The following is an 18262-nucleotide window of genomic DNA, read 5'->3' on the forward strand; positions in this document are numbered from 1 at the left end:
CCCAGGCTGCTCACAGCTTCGCCGCTCATTAACGCGGCTTTGGCGCTCGTTATCTTGGCCTCGCCGCTTTCTTAGCGCGCTCAAACTGCTTCAAAATAAATTAATTTAATGTTTTGGATACGCTGTTTGTTTTGACTTTTCACGTATTGACAAACAGAGGTATCGAGGGTAAAATTATATAGAAAATGACCTGAAGGGAAACTAAAATTGCTTCGAGTTAGCGGGAGGTTGGAGTTATCGAGGGTTTGAGTTACCGAGGATACAATTACAATAAACGTATGACCGAAACAGGGGAAATCGAATTTGGTTTGAGTTAGCGCGAGATTCGAGTTAGCGAAGGTTCAAGTTATCGCGAGTTGACTGTATTTTTATTGTTTAACGAAACACATGAAGAATAGATTGCTAGTCATTGAATGTATTAATGATTTACCTATACCTAATGACTTACAGTCAACTCCCGATAACTTGAACCTTCAAGGGAAATGGAGAAAGGTTCCAATTTTCGGGAGTCGAGAACAAATACGTATCAATGTAAAGGACGTAATGGGAAACAAAAGAAAGCAAAGCAAAGCAGCAGGAGAAGTCCAAATACTTCGAACTTTGCAGGTTTCGAAGAGACACAATGAAAGAGAACAAGGTCGGGCTAGTGCTACAGAGTTAATTGGATTTACTTTTTCGGGCCTGATAGTTTCAATGTTTTGAACTACGGTACTGACTGTTTTGGACCGTTTTGAGCTGTCACGTACTGACAAGCTAGAGTTGTCGAGGGTAAAATCATATAGAAAATGACCTGAGGTCACCTGGAGGGAAACGAAAATTGCCTCGAATTAGCGAGAGGTTCGAGTTGTGGAAGGTTCGGGTTACCAAGAGTAAAACTAAGGTAAATGTACTCATTAAGGAAATCCAGGGGAAATAGAGGAAATTACCCCCAAAAAATCCAAATTGGTATTCAGAAAAGATTGATAGGGAAGGCTAAGATAGACCGAATTAAGGTGCTGAAGCTATACAACTAATGAAACGGCAAGTTTTAAGTTCGCCCAGGAAGCGAGAACGAATCCTTTATGACACTTTTCTGTTCAATGTTGTTTTCTTCGAGGTGAACAAAGATATTGAATATCACTCTATGGGACGCCAACATTCGCTTTTGCTAATCAGTACCTCATTGTATACAGTGGTGCTTTTGTCTTCTGCGGTTCCACATGGTGCAGTTGTCATTATTTTAGGTGCTTTTGTGATTCTATGCAGAGTATTTTTATTGTTTGCTTAAACTGTTGTGGTAGATTAACATAAGACAGACTTTGCGTTGACAGAAAAGGCGCAACAATATTAAACCAGCGTAGATTACATAGCCTTACAATGTGCCGGCTGTTGTTCAACCGTCGGCATTGAAACAAGCTCGCTCTACTGGCAATATTGTCATCAGTGAACTACTCTTGAAGAAGACCGCCGCCTGTTAATTCCAACCACCGATGGCATCTTTGAGTTTCCTGGCGACTTTGTTAGTGTGCTTAGCAGGTTTAATTTTGTTTGCCATTCAGTTTTACTTTTTGAAAACTCGTCAACCGGAGCAGATCAGCCTTGCTTGTACAGGTAAGCTAAAACTGACCAAATGATTACAAAGGATAAGTTTGATGTGCAAAGTTTAACCGTACGTAATGACAGATCAATGGTGAATTTAGCGTTGTGCTCGTTCACTTTGTTTCCTAGCTGCTTGCTTGTATAAGGACTGATTATAATACAATGTAACATAGATCAATTAGCCTTAAACTTTCTCATGATGGCAAACGGGATATTTTAGCCTGCCTTAGATTATGTCGATTGAGAGGTAGGAGAGAAAAAATGATCCGGTTCACCCATAACTATTGTACTCTTTTCGCTCATGTAGAAAAAGATACCGAAATTGAAGGATTTTTTTGGCCGTTCGTAAGAACACTGGGCATTTACACTACAGTGCCTCAAAAGCCATTGATTCCCTTATAATTTTACGTCAGTTTAAATAACCAGGCTTTGATATCGTTTTTGTTAGAGTTCTCATGTATTCAGTAGATGAAGCGGAAATCAGTTGCATAAGCTCGATCCTTCTTAATTTTAAGGTCACTGTATACCTTTTGAAGTGCCTCACTTCCAAGCGATGCAGCGCGTCTGGTTTAAACTGTAGATTCCTAAAGCCCTACATGTATACCATATAAAGCTTACAGAGCTGGCTATCAAACTATACCAGGAATTTTGAAATAAAATAATTTATCGAATATTTCATGACATCTAAATACGAGCGTCCGAATCACCTTTATAAATTCACAAGTCAAAGCGAATTTTGTTTTTCGTTAATTAAAATTGTCTCTCAGTTTCTGGGCCTAAAGCGCTAAAAAAAAGTGTCTGCGTTTTACCATATTCTATTTCAGTGAATAGTTACAAAACATTTTAAAATAGGATTAAACTGGGTGATCGTAAAAGAATCCCCCCCCCCCCCGGAGGAAATTTGAAAAGATAGTTCGAAACAAAAAATCCGCAGACGCGTGTTTGTTGTTTACATGCCCAACAAGCTGCTGTTCAAACTTGAGGCCAAACGAACAAATTTCTAATTACGTCTTCATTGAGCACAACTACCGAAAACAATCGCTTAATTACGCACTGACTAATAACTAGTTTACCGAAATGGTACAAAATGCTGCCGAAGGAAAGGAGGATGCAAGGAGTGTCAATGCAGAGCGGGTTTGTTCCCATACAGAACTCAGGATTATCGGAAACATTAACAAACTGGTTTATTGAACTTTTCGGATTACAGCACACAGCAGCATTAACTCACAAGTACACCTGGAGTTTCTAGAAACTTCTCCTAGGCCCCATTTATATGGTCTCTGGTATCCGAGACCACCCTCCTCCCGAGTTACCCTGGCCCCGGCAACTTTTAGTTTATTCCTTTGTAAAATTCAACCAACCGTTTACATTAGGATCTCGAACCCGGGCGTCTCGGGGAGGCAAGACAACTTTGGTAAGCCTGGGCAAGCGGGACAACTTTTCTTCATATAAACGCTTTGACTATTTAACTGTGTCAACTCTCGGCGTGGCGAGTGTCACGTAATGCCTGGATTTAGGATTTAAAGCAGAATTTCGTATCAAGGAAACTGGCTAATAATTTATTCAGCCTGCTTGGTATAAGTGTTGGGAATTGCATAAATTTGGGTTTTGAGTGCCTTTAATTTGCCTTAATGTGATGTTATTTCGGTTATAAGAAAAGAAGTGAGAATGGGATATCCAGCCTTGAAAACAAAATAGCAGAATTTGAAAATAAATAACTAAATAAATAAACCAAAAAAAAAAAAATAAAAATAAAAATTAAACAAAACGGTGAAGAAACAAAAGGTAAAAGATGCTTAAATGCAAAGTAACATCCTTTGCTTTATGTGTTTAGACCGCTGCAAGCAAAGTCCGAGTAAAACCTTTTTTAGTGACCTCCCTGTCAATATATGTCATATATGACTGATATTAGAAAAGTGATCTTCTGCTTCACTGCTTTAGCAAATCGTTCAGGAGCTTGCTTTAGTTGAGATCAGCGACTATCTGACTGACTCATTAACATCCATGAGTAAAAAACGAATAACTATGAATTGAATTGGAACAAAGGAAATTTTCACGCTTAATGAGATGGATACATAAAGTTCATCATTTTTCTACGATGTTTCCGGCCAAAATAGGTTTTATCGACAAAAGAGTGAAAGACAAAGCTCTAACAAGAGAAATCTCTTGGCCCTAGTGAAGACCGGCGTTAGGCCCGTTCCGCTCATGCATCGAACACAAAGAGCGGCGTTTGGTTCAGTTTTGTTCGTCAATTAGATTCGTCAAACAAAAAGGCTCCGCTGCATTTTGCGGCACATTCATTCGACGTTCTACTCATGCAGTTTCAATAAAACGGCGCTCATGATTGGTCCAAAATTGAGTGGTGTGACTAGACGCGTATGAAGCGTAACAAAAAATCCATCGCGTATCGGGATTCATCTTTTTGTTTTCGATGCTTAAGAAACGAAGCTGTACAACGAGCGAGTTTCTTTAACTTTAATTCATTTTTGCCGTTTTCTTTGGGTCAACAGGCCATGCTACCTTATGAGATTTCATATTTGCAATTTGAATTAAACAAGAGGAAACTTCACTAACCACATTTTAAAACGACATTAACCGAGCGAATAAATTTGCTTCCGCTAAAATATTGCTTTTACAGGATCATGGTATCATTGAACTCTTAGCGCAGCTTTGCCTCGTCGAATTTTTTTTTACCACTGGTCTCCACGAATTCTGTTTGACACAAGTACGCCGCTTGAACTGGCCTCTCTCCAAGGTCGCTCTAAAGTCGATCCCATGCATCGGCGCCTCATTGGAGTGGCCTTTGGACCAGGCGTTACTTAATCCTGTGAGACACTAGGTGATTTATACAACGATCGCGCTAGGATCGATTAAAAGCCGCTGATCGAAAAAAGAGCCCACGTTCCTCTCCCGAACTCGCGGCTGGACGCGTGGACTTGGCATTGTTAATTTCGACCAATAGGATATCTGCTTACACTCAGCCGTCTCTTCTCGGAGACGAACGTTGACTGGACTCGAGTGAGACGCGGAGATCGCAGCCAATTTGCTCACCAGCGAAAATCGAGAACGAGTTTCGCCGTTGATGGACACGGGACACTAGGCGATTATTTACGCCGATCACGGCAATTTGCCACTTTAATTTTGTTTCCAGGCTCCAGGCATGGCTGTTGTTCGCCATTTTGAAAAGTCATGTGATGAAATCGCCCAACCTGATCGGTTAACTTTACTGGTGATAAGCTGCGATGTGCGATACATGAGCGCGTAGTGCGAGCACGAGCACTAAGTACGAGTCCTAAATATCCGCCCATAGTTACGCCATTGTTTTTGCTGATTGGTTGCTTTATGTCAAACGTGTGCTACTTTTATACTGTTCTTTGCAGAGCGATTCCGTTTTAGTTTGTAGACTGGTAGCCAGAAAGGAAAATTACAGTTAAATGAGGACACGATTTATATTTGTAATAAAATCTCACACGCACGGATTTGTGTTTATTTCAACAGGAAACCCAACAGAAATGATGATCACGTGGGTAACTTTTAAGCCCACAGTGAACCACAATGTTAAGTACAATGTTCATGGTGAACCACTCAGTCTGAACGCGACAGGTACCATGACAAAATTCACCGACGGCGGATGGGAACACAGGGTACTGTATATACACAAGACAAAGCTGACCGGGTTGACTCCGAATCAAGCATACGGTAGGTCAATTACTTCCATATTAAAAGCAAAAGTTATTTGCACTCTTCTTTAATATTTTATTCGGCCGGAAAAACAATATTCTTAAAGAATATTGTTTTCCCGGCCAAGGCTGAATATTCGTTTTTTTCTGCCGAAATATTATTGTGAATATTCTTAGATTATGGCGCGTGACATTTCTGTTTTCGAATGTAGTTTTACGGGCGTTGAAGATGGTGACGCACATAACTTCTTGCAGAAATGTTATCAGCATCGAACATACGGCTAGTGCTGTTTTCGTTGCTTTTTGGTTAGTTTCGACAAAGAATTTTATACGGTTTAGTTAAAAACATATAATTGTATTTTATTTACATATTTTCAACGGACAAAATGATATTCTTTTCAAAATCTCTGCCTAGGGTTTATTCTTAAAATATTCTCAAAATTTTGGAAATTTCAGGATCAATATTCTTATAAATTATATTCAGTCTTATAAAAAAGAAAGAGTGTATTCTATTTTACGTTAAAATTCCGAACAGTATAAGCTCATACTACTGTACAAGCAAGTTCAGACCCCACCATGGTACAAGGCGGTGGGATGCGTCTCATTAACGCTTTTGCATCCAGAATACTTTGCTACTTTTGAAAAGCGGTGTCATACCAGAAGAACCAAATATTTCACCGATTACTAAATGTCAACAGTTCTTAAAAGTCAAGTCAATTTGCATCTAGCATGATGAGATTTAAAATGCGGTTGCTATGGCATTGTCAAATGACGGGAAAACAAATAACGCATCAAACGTTCTGTGAAGGATGAATTCAGTGCCACTAAAAGTTTTAGCATTGAGAAACACGTCAAGGGGGTGGGGGAAAGGGTGGGGCATCCTCCCACTTTCCATTAAAAAAGGTCAGGGGTTAAACTACCGTCGTTGTAGACCAACCATCTTACAGGGTAGGGTGCTATTTGATTTTAGATTACCGTTGTGGAGGAGACAGTTCCTGGAGTGACGTGTACACTTTCAAAACTTTCAGGAGTGGAGATAGTTGGAGCCCTCGCTTTGCAGTGTATGGAGATTTGGGTACAGGCGGTCAGTCGCTTTCGATCTTGAAAGAAGAAGCGAAACAAGGAAACTTTGATGTCATCCTACATGTTGGTTAGAACAAACTGCTGTTATTCTTGTCATCTTTAATGCTATAGACATAGAGAGTTGGTAGAATCTAAACATGCCTTCAAGAATGAATTTGGAACCAACTTCTACTAAGCATCAATATAACGGTTTTCTGTTTGTTTCTGAAGTACTAATGGCTTTCTTTAATTCTTTACTCAGGTGACTTTGCGTACGACATGCACTCGGTAAGTCATCGTTTCCTTTTACATAGCGGCCTTTTATTGCATGGAGATTAATTTAATTTTTTCAGGGTAACTTCCTAGAGCTTACTTACAGCCTAGTGAACAATCTTGTAAAGAAAAGCAACGTGCATGAGCCCGCGATGGTTGTGCGATCTCTTCTGATGACCATACACCTTTGGCGTGTAAACAAAATAGTCCTGTTTAGGTGTTGGCCCCGAATAATGTGCACATTTATAAAATCTGTTTTATCGTATGTTGAAGATAAACAAAATCCTGCGACGTGATTTGCTACTCGCGCAGGCTTGATGAAGCTATACCACAAGGAAAAGGTGTTATGTCTGTCATATAAATAACCCTTCACTGACCAGGCTTCTCCCGTGAAGATGTTTAGTTATTGTGTGTTCATATTCCTCGACTGCGCATTCTTCCATCTTGACTTCAAGCTTGATCAGCCAGTTAATGTCACTTGTTTGTTATTTTTCAAGGCCGCTTGGAGCAGCAAGTTCGCTGATCGGATCGACCCCTGATAATATCGCATCCAGATCTCCCTCCGTTTGAAGCTTGGCCGTGGGAGATCTGAGCTCCAGATTACACCACTGATTGAATTGTTCTTTTGTTTTACAGGACAATGCGCGGGTTGGTGATAAGTTCATGAACGAGATTCAACCAATCGCTGCCCGAGTACCATACATGATGTGTCCAGGAAATCACGACACTGCCTAGTAAGTTACGTGATCTATTGCTGTACTTGAAAACTATCGTTCCTAGGCCTCGGTCCCTTTAGTCAGCCAAACAGGTTGGGTTGAGGCTTACCGCCGGTCTATTTGGATATTACGAAACGTCAGAAAAAGAAAAGAAGCAAAACTTGCGAAACCAGTTATTCGTATACAGATAATCAAGTGACTTCAAGTGCAATTAAATTTTAAAAAATGGCAAAGAGGGTTAATCTCAGGGGAAGAAAGACTTTTGAAGTCATCTGCTTCATTCCTTTTTGCTTTGTTCTCTTTCAGCAATTTTTCAAACTACAAAAACAGGTTTTCCATGCCAGGCAAAAACATGTTTTACAGGTACGAACAAGATTAAATTCACTTTTTAAGCAGACTAGCGTGTAACTTCTTGATACCAATCATTTCACGATGGTTTTACAGTTGGAACATTGGTCCAGCCCACATTATAAGCATTTCCACCGAGTTTTACTTCAGACTCCAATATGGATCGCACCAAATCGGTAATCAGTACAGGTGGTTAGAAGCTGATCTCAAGGTAATGATATGATGTTATAATACACTTAATTACTGGTCCCGTAGGAAACAGTTATTTTTGTTTTCCTGAGAATCTGAGAATCCGAGACGAAGTCGAGGGAAACATCGATATTCAAGGGAAAACAAAACTAACTGTTTCCAAAGGGACCAGTGATTAAGTGTTTTGTCATATAGCTGGAGTTTAATGTGAAGTTATAAGGCAAGAAGAATTCAAAGAAACCTCTGGTTTGGTGGGAGAGCGGGACACAATTAGGTAACAGTTGACTGCATAGGTATTTTCTAATTTTCTCTAATATTGAACAGTTCTGGATCTTTGGGACAATTTACATTATCTCGATGATGCATGAAGAGCGTTTGGATTGTTTCATTAATTATTGAACTCATTAAGGAGATTAGGTCGAGATCACAATAAGCCGGTCGAACTTCTCACAGTGCTTTAACTCTTTTGTTGACAGGAGGCGACGACATTGATTAATCGAGCGAAACGTCCGTGGATTATCACAATGGGTCACAGACCAATGTATTGCTCAAACGATGATGGCGACGACTGCGCCAAAAAGGAAAGTGTGGTAAGCTGGTAAACTTCAACATAACAATAAAAGCATGCTTTTAGAGCTCTCATTCCGTTTGGGAGATTTTATTCGAAGGTCTTTTTTCCTGAATCATTATACGTAATCAGTACCTTGTCGGTAGACTGTTCACAGCCCTCTATTTTCTCGTATTTTCATTTGATGGTACTCGCGGATAGAATGTTTAAGCAAGCAACCGGAACGATGGTCCTGTTGGTATACGTTGGATCAATAGTGATCTAATCGGCTTCACATATAAAATGAAGAATACAAAAGCAGAAACCGACACAACGTAGAATGATGTTTTGAAGGTGTACTATATTTCGGCTGGCCAAACCAGCATTCTTCAGGTACAATGAGAATTTTGTACATTGGGACGTGTTTTATGCAGCATGTTTTTGTAATACCGGAAATACGTAAAACTAATTGACAGTGTAAATTAAAGATAAGCATACGGTAAAATAAAATAACATAATAAAAGAACACAATAAAAGGAAACCGATTATATGTTTCTTCACGGATGTTCAGACCATCAGGATCAATTGTTCTGCCTTTTTGAATTAAAAAGGCTTCCCTGGCCTTACGGATAGAGTCTCGGTTCGCGAGAGAACTGGACGCCAGCGCAAAACGGAAGACTTGACTGGGTAGGGGGTGGGAACCGAGAAAAATAGAGGGGCTGTAGACATCTTTGGAAAAAAGTGAATTCCCCGTTTCTCCAGAAACGGAAACTTGTTCCCATTGGTTGAGAGGCGACAACAGTGTCATCACCTTGACAACGGCTGATCATGACTGCGTCCAGGCGCGTTTTGTGGCTTGCAGCAGTTGCCATCACTGACACGTGCCGTGATTCGTAATAAGAGCGATTGTTTTTAAAATGTAATAATAATAATGATAATAATAATAATAATAATAATAATAATAATAATAATAATCACTTTATTTAAGTGTCGATGTATTTAGCACTAATGTGCTAATTGGGGACACTGTAAATAAATAAACAAATATTTCAAATATAACATAAAGTATTAAGAATCCCAATCCTGTTCCTTAAGAGAAATTCCAGCGTTTCTTCGCTCAAGGATGAACAGATGAAGGCTACTGTTCATCTTCTTCGGTCGGAAGACGTTGTTGCAATTTAATTTTGCCGACCGGCTTTGAGGAAAGTCTGATATATAAACTATACGCAACGGCAAAAGAAATGCAAATGTGCGAAAACTGAAACAAATCAAGAGAGATGAAAGAGCTCAGGATTCCGTCCATCGTTTTGTCAGCAAAGGAGACGAAGAAGGACGCGCTTCTGCTGATTGGCGAAGTGAAATACAAGATTGTTTTTGGAAGACAGCAAGGGACTTTTTGGATACAAAATTCCAAAACATGTTATAGAATGAAGATTTTCCGCTAACAATTGTGTCACGCTCATTGTAGTTGACGAGTGCCACACCGTGTAACACCTTCAGAATATATTCCCCGCAGATATGTAAGACGTCTTACCAAGATTCCCCAAGAGAATAGCAAAAGAACTAACGCAAATCCTACAAAAATCGGAAGGGGCGCTTAATTCCGGCTTTCTCCCGCTTTTAGCAACTTTTCATGGAGTTGAAGAAGTCGTCTGAGACGACATTCTCGGCACACGAACACACGTACGTGATGTTGTTTGCAAACTGATTCTTGTAATCAATTTGCCGTTCAAATTTTATTGGTCCGATTTCTTTAATTGGCCAAGGGGTGGAGCTGTAAGTAACAAGGTGATAACAGGGGGAGGAGCCTAATAAGTCCACTTTTTGCCAGAGGTCTGGCTTCGCTCGCAAACCCCACCCCCCACCCCCGCGTGCTTCGCGCTCACTTCGCTCGCTTTTTCTTTCGCTTGCGTAAATAGAGAGGCTGTGAACAGTCTACCTTGTCGGTATGCTTCGGCGCGGCAAATCAGGTGATTTTGGTCGATCCATGGCTCGTATTTTGTGACAAAATACCCGTGGCAAATCCAAACGAGTCAGATATGCCACCGTAGATACGACTAGTTATTTACCGTGCCCAAATTTCGCCAAGTGATTATGGTATCGTAGCCATATCAGGTCAGTCGCAGGTTATCAAGATAGCAGACATGGCTTCTAATTGGCTAATTACGAATTTGGGTATGGCAATTATAGATACCATGTTGTGGCCGTCTTTTCCGTAGTATTGACCAAAACACTCTTTACGGCTTTCGAGATCTGTTAGCATTTCTGCTTCACACAGTATCAAACCAACGGCTTCAGGTTTCACGTTATTTTTATAGTAAGGACACCCAAACCATGAACACTTGACATTTTTTCTGCATTTGTTTGATGACTGCGCGATGAGGGTCCTTGACATCAAACAAAAAGACAAGTTTTTTACACTGTGAAAAGACTAATGTTTTTATTTTTATATTTTTATATAACTAGCCGTCATTGAATAGCGTGCCAACTGGAATCTCTCGGGAAAAACAACATTTAAGGTGGCTGAACACAATTTTTGATACCTGTGTTTCATTCACCTTTTTCTCTAAAACCCTTGATCTCTCGGTCATCAAAAATGGCTGCAAGCAAGTTAACAACACAAACTTTGGTTTTTTGATGGTTAAGCCGACGTATGTTCCGTTGCCATGGCAACATGAATAAAAATGAACAGGCCTTTAAAATCGGTTTTGTTTATTTGTAGAAAATCTAGTCATTAGATTTCTTTATAATTTGCATAAAACAAGCTTGTAACGATTCTCACAAGTTAACACCATTTTGCTAATTTAACAGGGAGATCTTTAAAGGGACACAGTCAGCTTTGGGACCGCGCTGACCTGGACACTAGTTTTCTCATTTTGAAAAAAGGTCACCTCAACCTGAAATCAAAGTTCATCTGGAAATCCGCTTCAATCTTCACAGTGTTTTGCTTGATTATCAATCGTTTACTGAATAGCCTGTTTTTGAGTGTACTTTTGCTCATTCTATGATACTATTTTTATCATATTTGGTTAAAAACAGTATGGATCGCGTCTCTGTGATATGCAAATCAGCCATGAAATGGCATCTAATACGCATGTGCTCCAGCTGACTGTGTCCCTTCTTGAAAGTTCATTGGAATATCTAGAATTTCCTTTGTTAAAGTTCAATTATTTTCAATATTCCATTTACTTATTTCCTAAAGTATTTTCGTGCCAAATTTCGTGAAATTCTAATGAGTGGTTCTCGAGAAATAGGTGTATTTCCGAGAGTGCAAATTTTCATTCAATCGCAGTTTTTTTACTTACTACGCATGCGCTGCATTTAACTGGGGTCTTTCGGTAACAAAGAAAAAGCTGAGAATTGCTGGGTTCTTTGTATCGTTACCTTTTCTAACATATCTTTGTGATAAAAGACTAAAGCCATCAATACGCTGCGTTCAATTATAGAGAAAAATACCACAGATACTGCGGGTGTTGAGTAAATAAAATGATCGCTCTATTGACGGCATTTTTGCGCGAAAACTGTGTTCGGCCACCTTAAACGTAGCACGCATTCTCGTCCCTAGAGCCCACGATCCTTCTGGCCTGCGGCAGGGATCGAGAACTCTGGCCGGACCCGATTTTCTGAACATGCGCAGAGCATTCGTTTCGTATTCTCAGCCAATCAGATTTGCCAGATTTGACGGGAAGTCCGTGAATCGCGGACTTCAGGCGTTGGACCAGCCCAGAGCTCTCGATCCCTGCCGCAGGCCAGAAGGATGGTGGGCTCTGGGGACGAAAATGCCATAGCACGAGATTACGCACTTCATTTTTGCATTTGGTCTTTGTTTTGATCTTGATGTCTGCGCTGATTTTACCCTTGTAGGCGTTTTTGACCGAGACCATTCATAATAATTTTTTTTTACAAGACGATTGTCAAGTCTTCAAGAAAGCACGTTAGTGTTATGTTAAAGTTAAGCGAATGATACACGGTTCAACACAGTTCAGCTTTTGTTGATCAACAATTGTTGAACATTGTTGCGGCTTGTTGAAACGTCGTTGCAACTTGATGAACACTCATTCAACTTTTGCTGAGTAACGACTACCCATTTTGGCGCGAAGTTGAAATGGCGGACGAGGAAATGTTGCTGTCGCTTTGTGCTTCGAGCGTTGTCGCCGTTATTATGAAGCGTCGACAAAAAAAGACAAAAAACCGCAAAATTTGGACGCGTGAATGGTTAAGAAATAAAACTATATTCGGAGCATACTACACCCTGTTGGCAGAACTCAGAAACTTGGACATTTCAAGCTACAGAAATTTCCTGAGTGTGGATGTCACGATTTTTGTGATCCTTCGATCTTATATCGTACAGGCACGGAAAAGTCTCGTACAGATTGATCAGTTGACTGGTGTTATCAAAACTCCATTCGAACTCCGCTGATTCCAACTCTTCGGCCGCCATGTTGATATTTCCGCGAGGCCACGTGACACTAGACTCGAAAACGATTGGTTGAAGCCGTTCAACCAACGGCAACTTGTTGAACGGAATAGAGCCGAGCTCTGTTTTCGTTCAAAAACGTTAAAAAACTTTCAACATGTTTAACGGCACATTTCAACGTCCAACATCACATGATACACTGTTCAACATTTGTTGAACAGCAGCTGCAACATTTGTTGCTCAACAAATGTTGAACCGTGTATAATTGGCTTTAATATGAAACTCTTTTTGCTTTAAGGTTCGAACTGGTCTTCATTCAAAATATGGATTGGAGGATCTTCTTTACAAATATGGTAGGAACGTTTAATACTCATTTCGACACATATTCCTCGGTCTTGTTTGTGTGGAAAGGTATAAAGTATGATTACTAATTTATTATCTTATTGCGCTTTTCACAGGTGTTGATCTCATGATATGGGCTCACGAACATTCTTATGAAAGACTTTACCCAGTTTATAATCAAAAGGTAAGATAATAAAGGCGATTTGGACTTCCAAAAACTTTCAAATCTCTGGATGGAAAAAGCCCCAATGAGCCGAAACATTCTTTGCAAAGTTTTGACTTTTTAAACCCGCGATGGCCTCATGGTAAGTGCGTTCGACCCCGGATCGAGCGGTATGGGTTCGAGTCCCGGCTGGGGACATTGTGTCGCGTTCTTAGGCAAGACACTTTACTCTTACAGTGCTTCTCTCCAGGTGCATAAATGGGCACCGGCGAATTAAATGCTGGGTGTAACCCTGCGATGGTCCATCATGAGGGAGTAGAAATACTTCTAACCTCTTCATGCTACAGAAACTGGAGATAAGCGCCGGACTGATGAGCCACATAGCTTGGCTCGTATGCAGACTTTACCATAGACACAAAAAGCATTAAATACACCGGGCTCATATTTTTGGGACAATTAATCATGGCACGCTCTATCACCAATCAGAATTGATAATTCTGTAACTTGATCAGAAACTGAAGCACCTATACTAATAAGGGTAATGTTGTTATAAAAGAATCCCCATTAAGTATTACGTAATCGGCTCCTTTCTTCTTCGAAATGCCGGCCAACCTTACGATCTGAAGGAATAACTATGTAAAGAAAAATAAAGTCACGAGTGAACTATTCCACGGTACACAACGAAAAAGTGCTGAACAGCCATGCCTTCACGAATGTCTAACAATTTCTAACTAATAGCACCTTTTGGCTTACCTTACCCAAATTAGGAATTAGCCAATCAGAAGCAGTGTCTGTTGTCCTGATATCCTGCTATATCAAGTCACTGACCTGATATGACTACCATATCATGTTCACTCCTAAGTTAAGTAGTTTTTTGATGACTCAAATTGCAAAGAGGTTTTCAAAATAGAACATTGAAACTGGAAAATCCTGACGGATTACCATGACAAGAAAAATATCTCTGGAATTTCGGCTGAATTTGGGTACGATAAATGCCACGTTCGATTGGTTTCGATTGGATATCTGGGTTCGTCTACGTCACGCCAAAAACCATGGCTCAACCAACTCGCCTGGTATGCCCTCGAAGCGTTTGTATCCTTGTGAGATGTGTTCGAGTGAAATATACCCATGAGCCTAATACGACACGAAACTATGATGTAACTGTGTATCATATCAAACTTTGCGCTGTACGAGCCACATATTTTGTCAAACGAGTCCGATGTGCCGCCCTTACCGTATTCGGACCCGTATCCGGGCATATCAGGACAGTAACTTCGGGCGCTTTCCATTCAACAAAAATCACCGGTTCAAAATTTCGGAATTTTCGCTGGTCGACTGGAACACGTCCGACCGCTACCCAGAATTCGAGGTCACGTGCTCTGCAACACAAGGCATGCTGGGTGAAACTTTGTTGAGTTTGAAAATGGCGGACTTTTTGAACATTTTCGCGGCTTTAGAGCAGGATGACTGTGAAACAATAAGTTGTACCATTCTCGATAGCATCCACGACGTAATACTTCTGGCTGCAGTTGCCTGCTTTATGCGGAGGGAATTAACTCTTGTAAATGGGGACTTCGAAGTAACTATTCCAGCGTATTTATTGGGGGAGTTCGAAAACCATTTCCGGATGACTAGGGAAACGTGTCAGTTATTGACACAAGAAATAATGCACACTAGACGGATTCCAACTGGCAATTCATCTGGGCGGCCCGCAATTTTGCCAGAAAAACAAATACTGGTGTTCCTTTGGAGTGTGGCAAACCCGACATCTCTTGCGAATGGAACACAAAAATTTTCGATAATTCCGGAAATTCCATCAAAGAGCATGCACTCAAAACGTATTCCTAAATTTTCGAAAACTTTCCCGGAATTTTTACCGTACCATTCAATTTCGGACCGGAAATCTCGCAATTTTTGGTCGAATGGAACGCGCCCTTCATATCGCAAGATATCAGAACAGTGTACACGGCCTCTAATTGGCTAATTGCTAACTTGGCTACGATGATACGATCTATTCTCATGCAGACAATACAAAGCGAGGATTAAGCCGGAACGTTTTACCCTCTATTTTAATGGAGATAACATAATAATGGACCTTTTCAGCGATACGGGGGCCATTTTGAATTTTGTTGTTTCAAATAGCTATTATGGGATGCTTAGGGGGCAAATCAGTATGTATTTGCTCGCCACATTATTATAAAGGTCCATTATTGTCACCTTTTACCAATGAATGATTGTTTTCATTTCAATTTTCCTCTTACAGCTTTGTAAAGGTCCTTCAAACGAACCTTACACCAATCCATGCGCTCCAGTCCATATCATCACTGGATCAGCGGTATGGGATTTGCAAGCCGCGCTCAAAACTCGCACGGCGTTTGGAAATCATTGTTTGATAAATTGTTTACGTTTATTTAACAAATAGAGAAGCCTAAGCCGTGTATTACTTAGGGAATAGAAAACATCTACTAGCGTTCTATCACGAATGCCGTTCTCTGATTGGCTACGCTACTTACTACCTATTCTGTGATAGCGAGTAGCGTAGCAGTGTACCCCTACATGACCTTGTTAACAAAATGAAGGCCGCTTCTTGGAATTTTCGAAGTGTCTGTGATGAGGAGTTAGCTAAGTTTTGAACGACTAGTAGATTTATACTAAAACAATTGGATTATTCGCTCTCGACTTCTATGCTGCGCCCTTGTCAACTATCACGCGATAGAAATCTCGAGCTCATAATAGAAACACGAGTGGAAGTTTGGAAGAACGAGAAATTCTGTGGGAACACGAGCCGCAGGCGAGTGTTTCCACAGCTTTTTCGAGTCCTCCCAAACTTTCACGAGTATTTTTAATCATTTTTAATCCTTTTATTTTAGAAAAAACGTTGTAGGGTCAGGCTCTCGTTTTCCTTCATTACTTGTACGTTATTGCTATTTATGTTAATAACATCTGGAATATATGCCATGTTACGCATGTTATGTCGTGTTGAAGTCTGCATTTGGAAAGTAATAAGGTTTGTATCATAATCCAGTCAACTGTAGCCTCGCTTCTACTAAAAGGACCGATCAATAAGCAAAGAACTGAGAAAATGGGCTATCCGTAAACCGGAGATTTCCAGCGTTAGCCCTACGGAGAGTGACTAAGAAAGGTGATTACGGGTCGTGTACAGTAAGGAGTTGTAATATGGTTTCGTGCACAAATAGTCCCCTTTGTAACGAACACATTTTCCCAGTCCATTTGCTCTTCGTTCATATCTCGGAGCATACGCATACCGCCTTAATATTACAACAGAAATGAAAGATCAATATGAAAGAATAGTAATATATCAAACACAAAAGACCGTGGCTGACCACATTTCCAAACACCGAGAAGAGAGTTGAATATAACGACGCGCAGCGGAGTATTTTTGACGAACTTCGAGGTGTTTGGAAATGTGGTCAAACAGTCTTGAGTGTTTGACATATCTTCTCAATCGAAACAAAAACTAAGGACAAAACGGAGAAATAGAATTGTAAAAATCTTTGCTGATTAAGATCAACCTCCAAACACAGTCATGGTCATGATTTTCTTTCTTTAAACGTGATGAATTATTAATGAGTTTGAGAAAAACAAGTGAAAGTTACTTTCTGCATTTGAGCACGAATTTCATTTACAGGGATGTCGCGAACATCATGATCCTTTCTACCCTAAGTATGGTCCATGGACAGCGTTCCGTGCTTTAGATTACGGCTACACAAGGATGATCATACACAACAACACGCATCTTTATTTAGAACAAGTCAGTGTTGACAAGGTAAGTCCATTCATTCGGAGCATTTTCAGTCAGTATGTCCGAACATTCCTTGGAAGAAATATAGTAGATTGTCAAGTTCTCAAGTTAGTTCGTTAGCCGCTTGATTGTCTTGTTACCCAGTCGACGCCAAAGTCGTACCAGCATATTCAGTAGCATAGTAAGAATTGGTCACGTTGCGTAGCAACGTCTACTGCAAAAACATAAAACTATGGAGTGCTATTCGTCCCTGACTAAGTTACTAGATCGAACTGGGATTCAGAAGTTTTGGGTTTTGGTTAGGGTAGAAAATTTGAGAACCCGAGGAAACCCTCGAAGCAAGGACAAGAACCAACACCAATCACAGCCCACTTATGAGGTTGGGCTGAGGATTCGAACCAAGACCACACTGGTGGGAGGCTAGCCTGCAATAAAGGCTTATTTTAGCGAGAGAGCGCATTTTGATTACGAGAGCGCCATTTTGGATTCAAATTCGGAAGAGCCTTCGGAAGAGACAAAAAGGCCCTGTAGGGAAAATGAGTGAGGCAGAAAAGCCAACATGGCGGCCAATCTAATCGTTCGCGAGTTACAGTTTTTGTAATACTGATAACTCGTAGACAAACGGAAAAAGCTTGCACTGCAGGCTTGTGGGAGGCGAGCGCTCTCACCTATGAACCACCCCTGCTTACCCGAATTATATATTCTCGTAAACGAATGGGACTGATAATGAATAGGCCCATCGTTCAAACTATATTATGGGGATCGCTCTTAATTCCTGTCACCATTAAGATCGTTTCGTTACGTTATTCTATACCTTTTGCAGTAAAAAAAGAAAAAAAAAATCACTCATAACCAAACAAATATCATGACTCCAAGCAGAATACGGATTCCAATCCAGGTTTGGAATTGATTCCAATCACATGCACGCTTTAGTATGGTAGAGGAGGTAGACGTTGTAATGATTATGACTCAAACTTGGAATCGAAATCTTTTCGTGTTGAGTTCGTTTCGAAGACTTATTTTCTCTTAATGGTATTTTTTTCTTCAGTATCATCATAGTTTGTTTACAGCATTTATCTCGTGACATCTGTTTCGTTAACAGGGAGGGAAAGTAATTGATCATGTGTGGATCGTCAAGCACCGCCACGGACCTCAGGCCTGGATCAAACCCATGAAATAACTTT

At 40.4% G+C, this 18262-nt stretch overlaps 2 protein-coding genes across 2 annotated transcripts in view; one reads left to right on the forward strand and one right to left on the reverse strand.

The window, feature by feature from the left end:
* LOC145484618 (uncharacterized) overlaps positions 1-18262 on the reverse strand; it is a 407604-nt gene that overhangs the window by 282787 nt on the left and 106555 nt on the right. The gene's annotated exons all lie outside the window — the stretch shown is intronic.
* LOC145484610 (acid phosphatase type 7-like) lies at positions 930-18259 on the forward strand. The gene is made up of 13 exons (XM_081463208.1): positions 930-1590; positions 5077-5277; positions 6229-6408; positions 6583-6608; positions 7230-7327; positions 7616-7672; positions 7754-7868; positions 8323-8436; positions 13109-13163; positions 13269-13336; positions 15579-15650; positions 16965-17102; positions 18181-18259. The coding sequence occupies exons 1-13, from the start codon at positions 1470-1472 to the stop codon at positions 18256-18258; spliced, it is 1323 nt and encodes a 440-aa protein (XP_081319334.1). The 5' UTR covers positions 930-1469; the 3' UTR covers position 18259.

This window comes from Orbicella franksi, chromosome 4 (genome assembly GCF_964199315.1).
Source record: "Orbicella franksi chromosome 4, jaOrbFran1.1, whole genome shotgun sequence".
Classification (NCBI taxonomy): domain Eukaryota; kingdom Metazoa; phylum Cnidaria; class Anthozoa; order Scleractinia; family Merulinidae; genus Orbicella; species Orbicella franksi.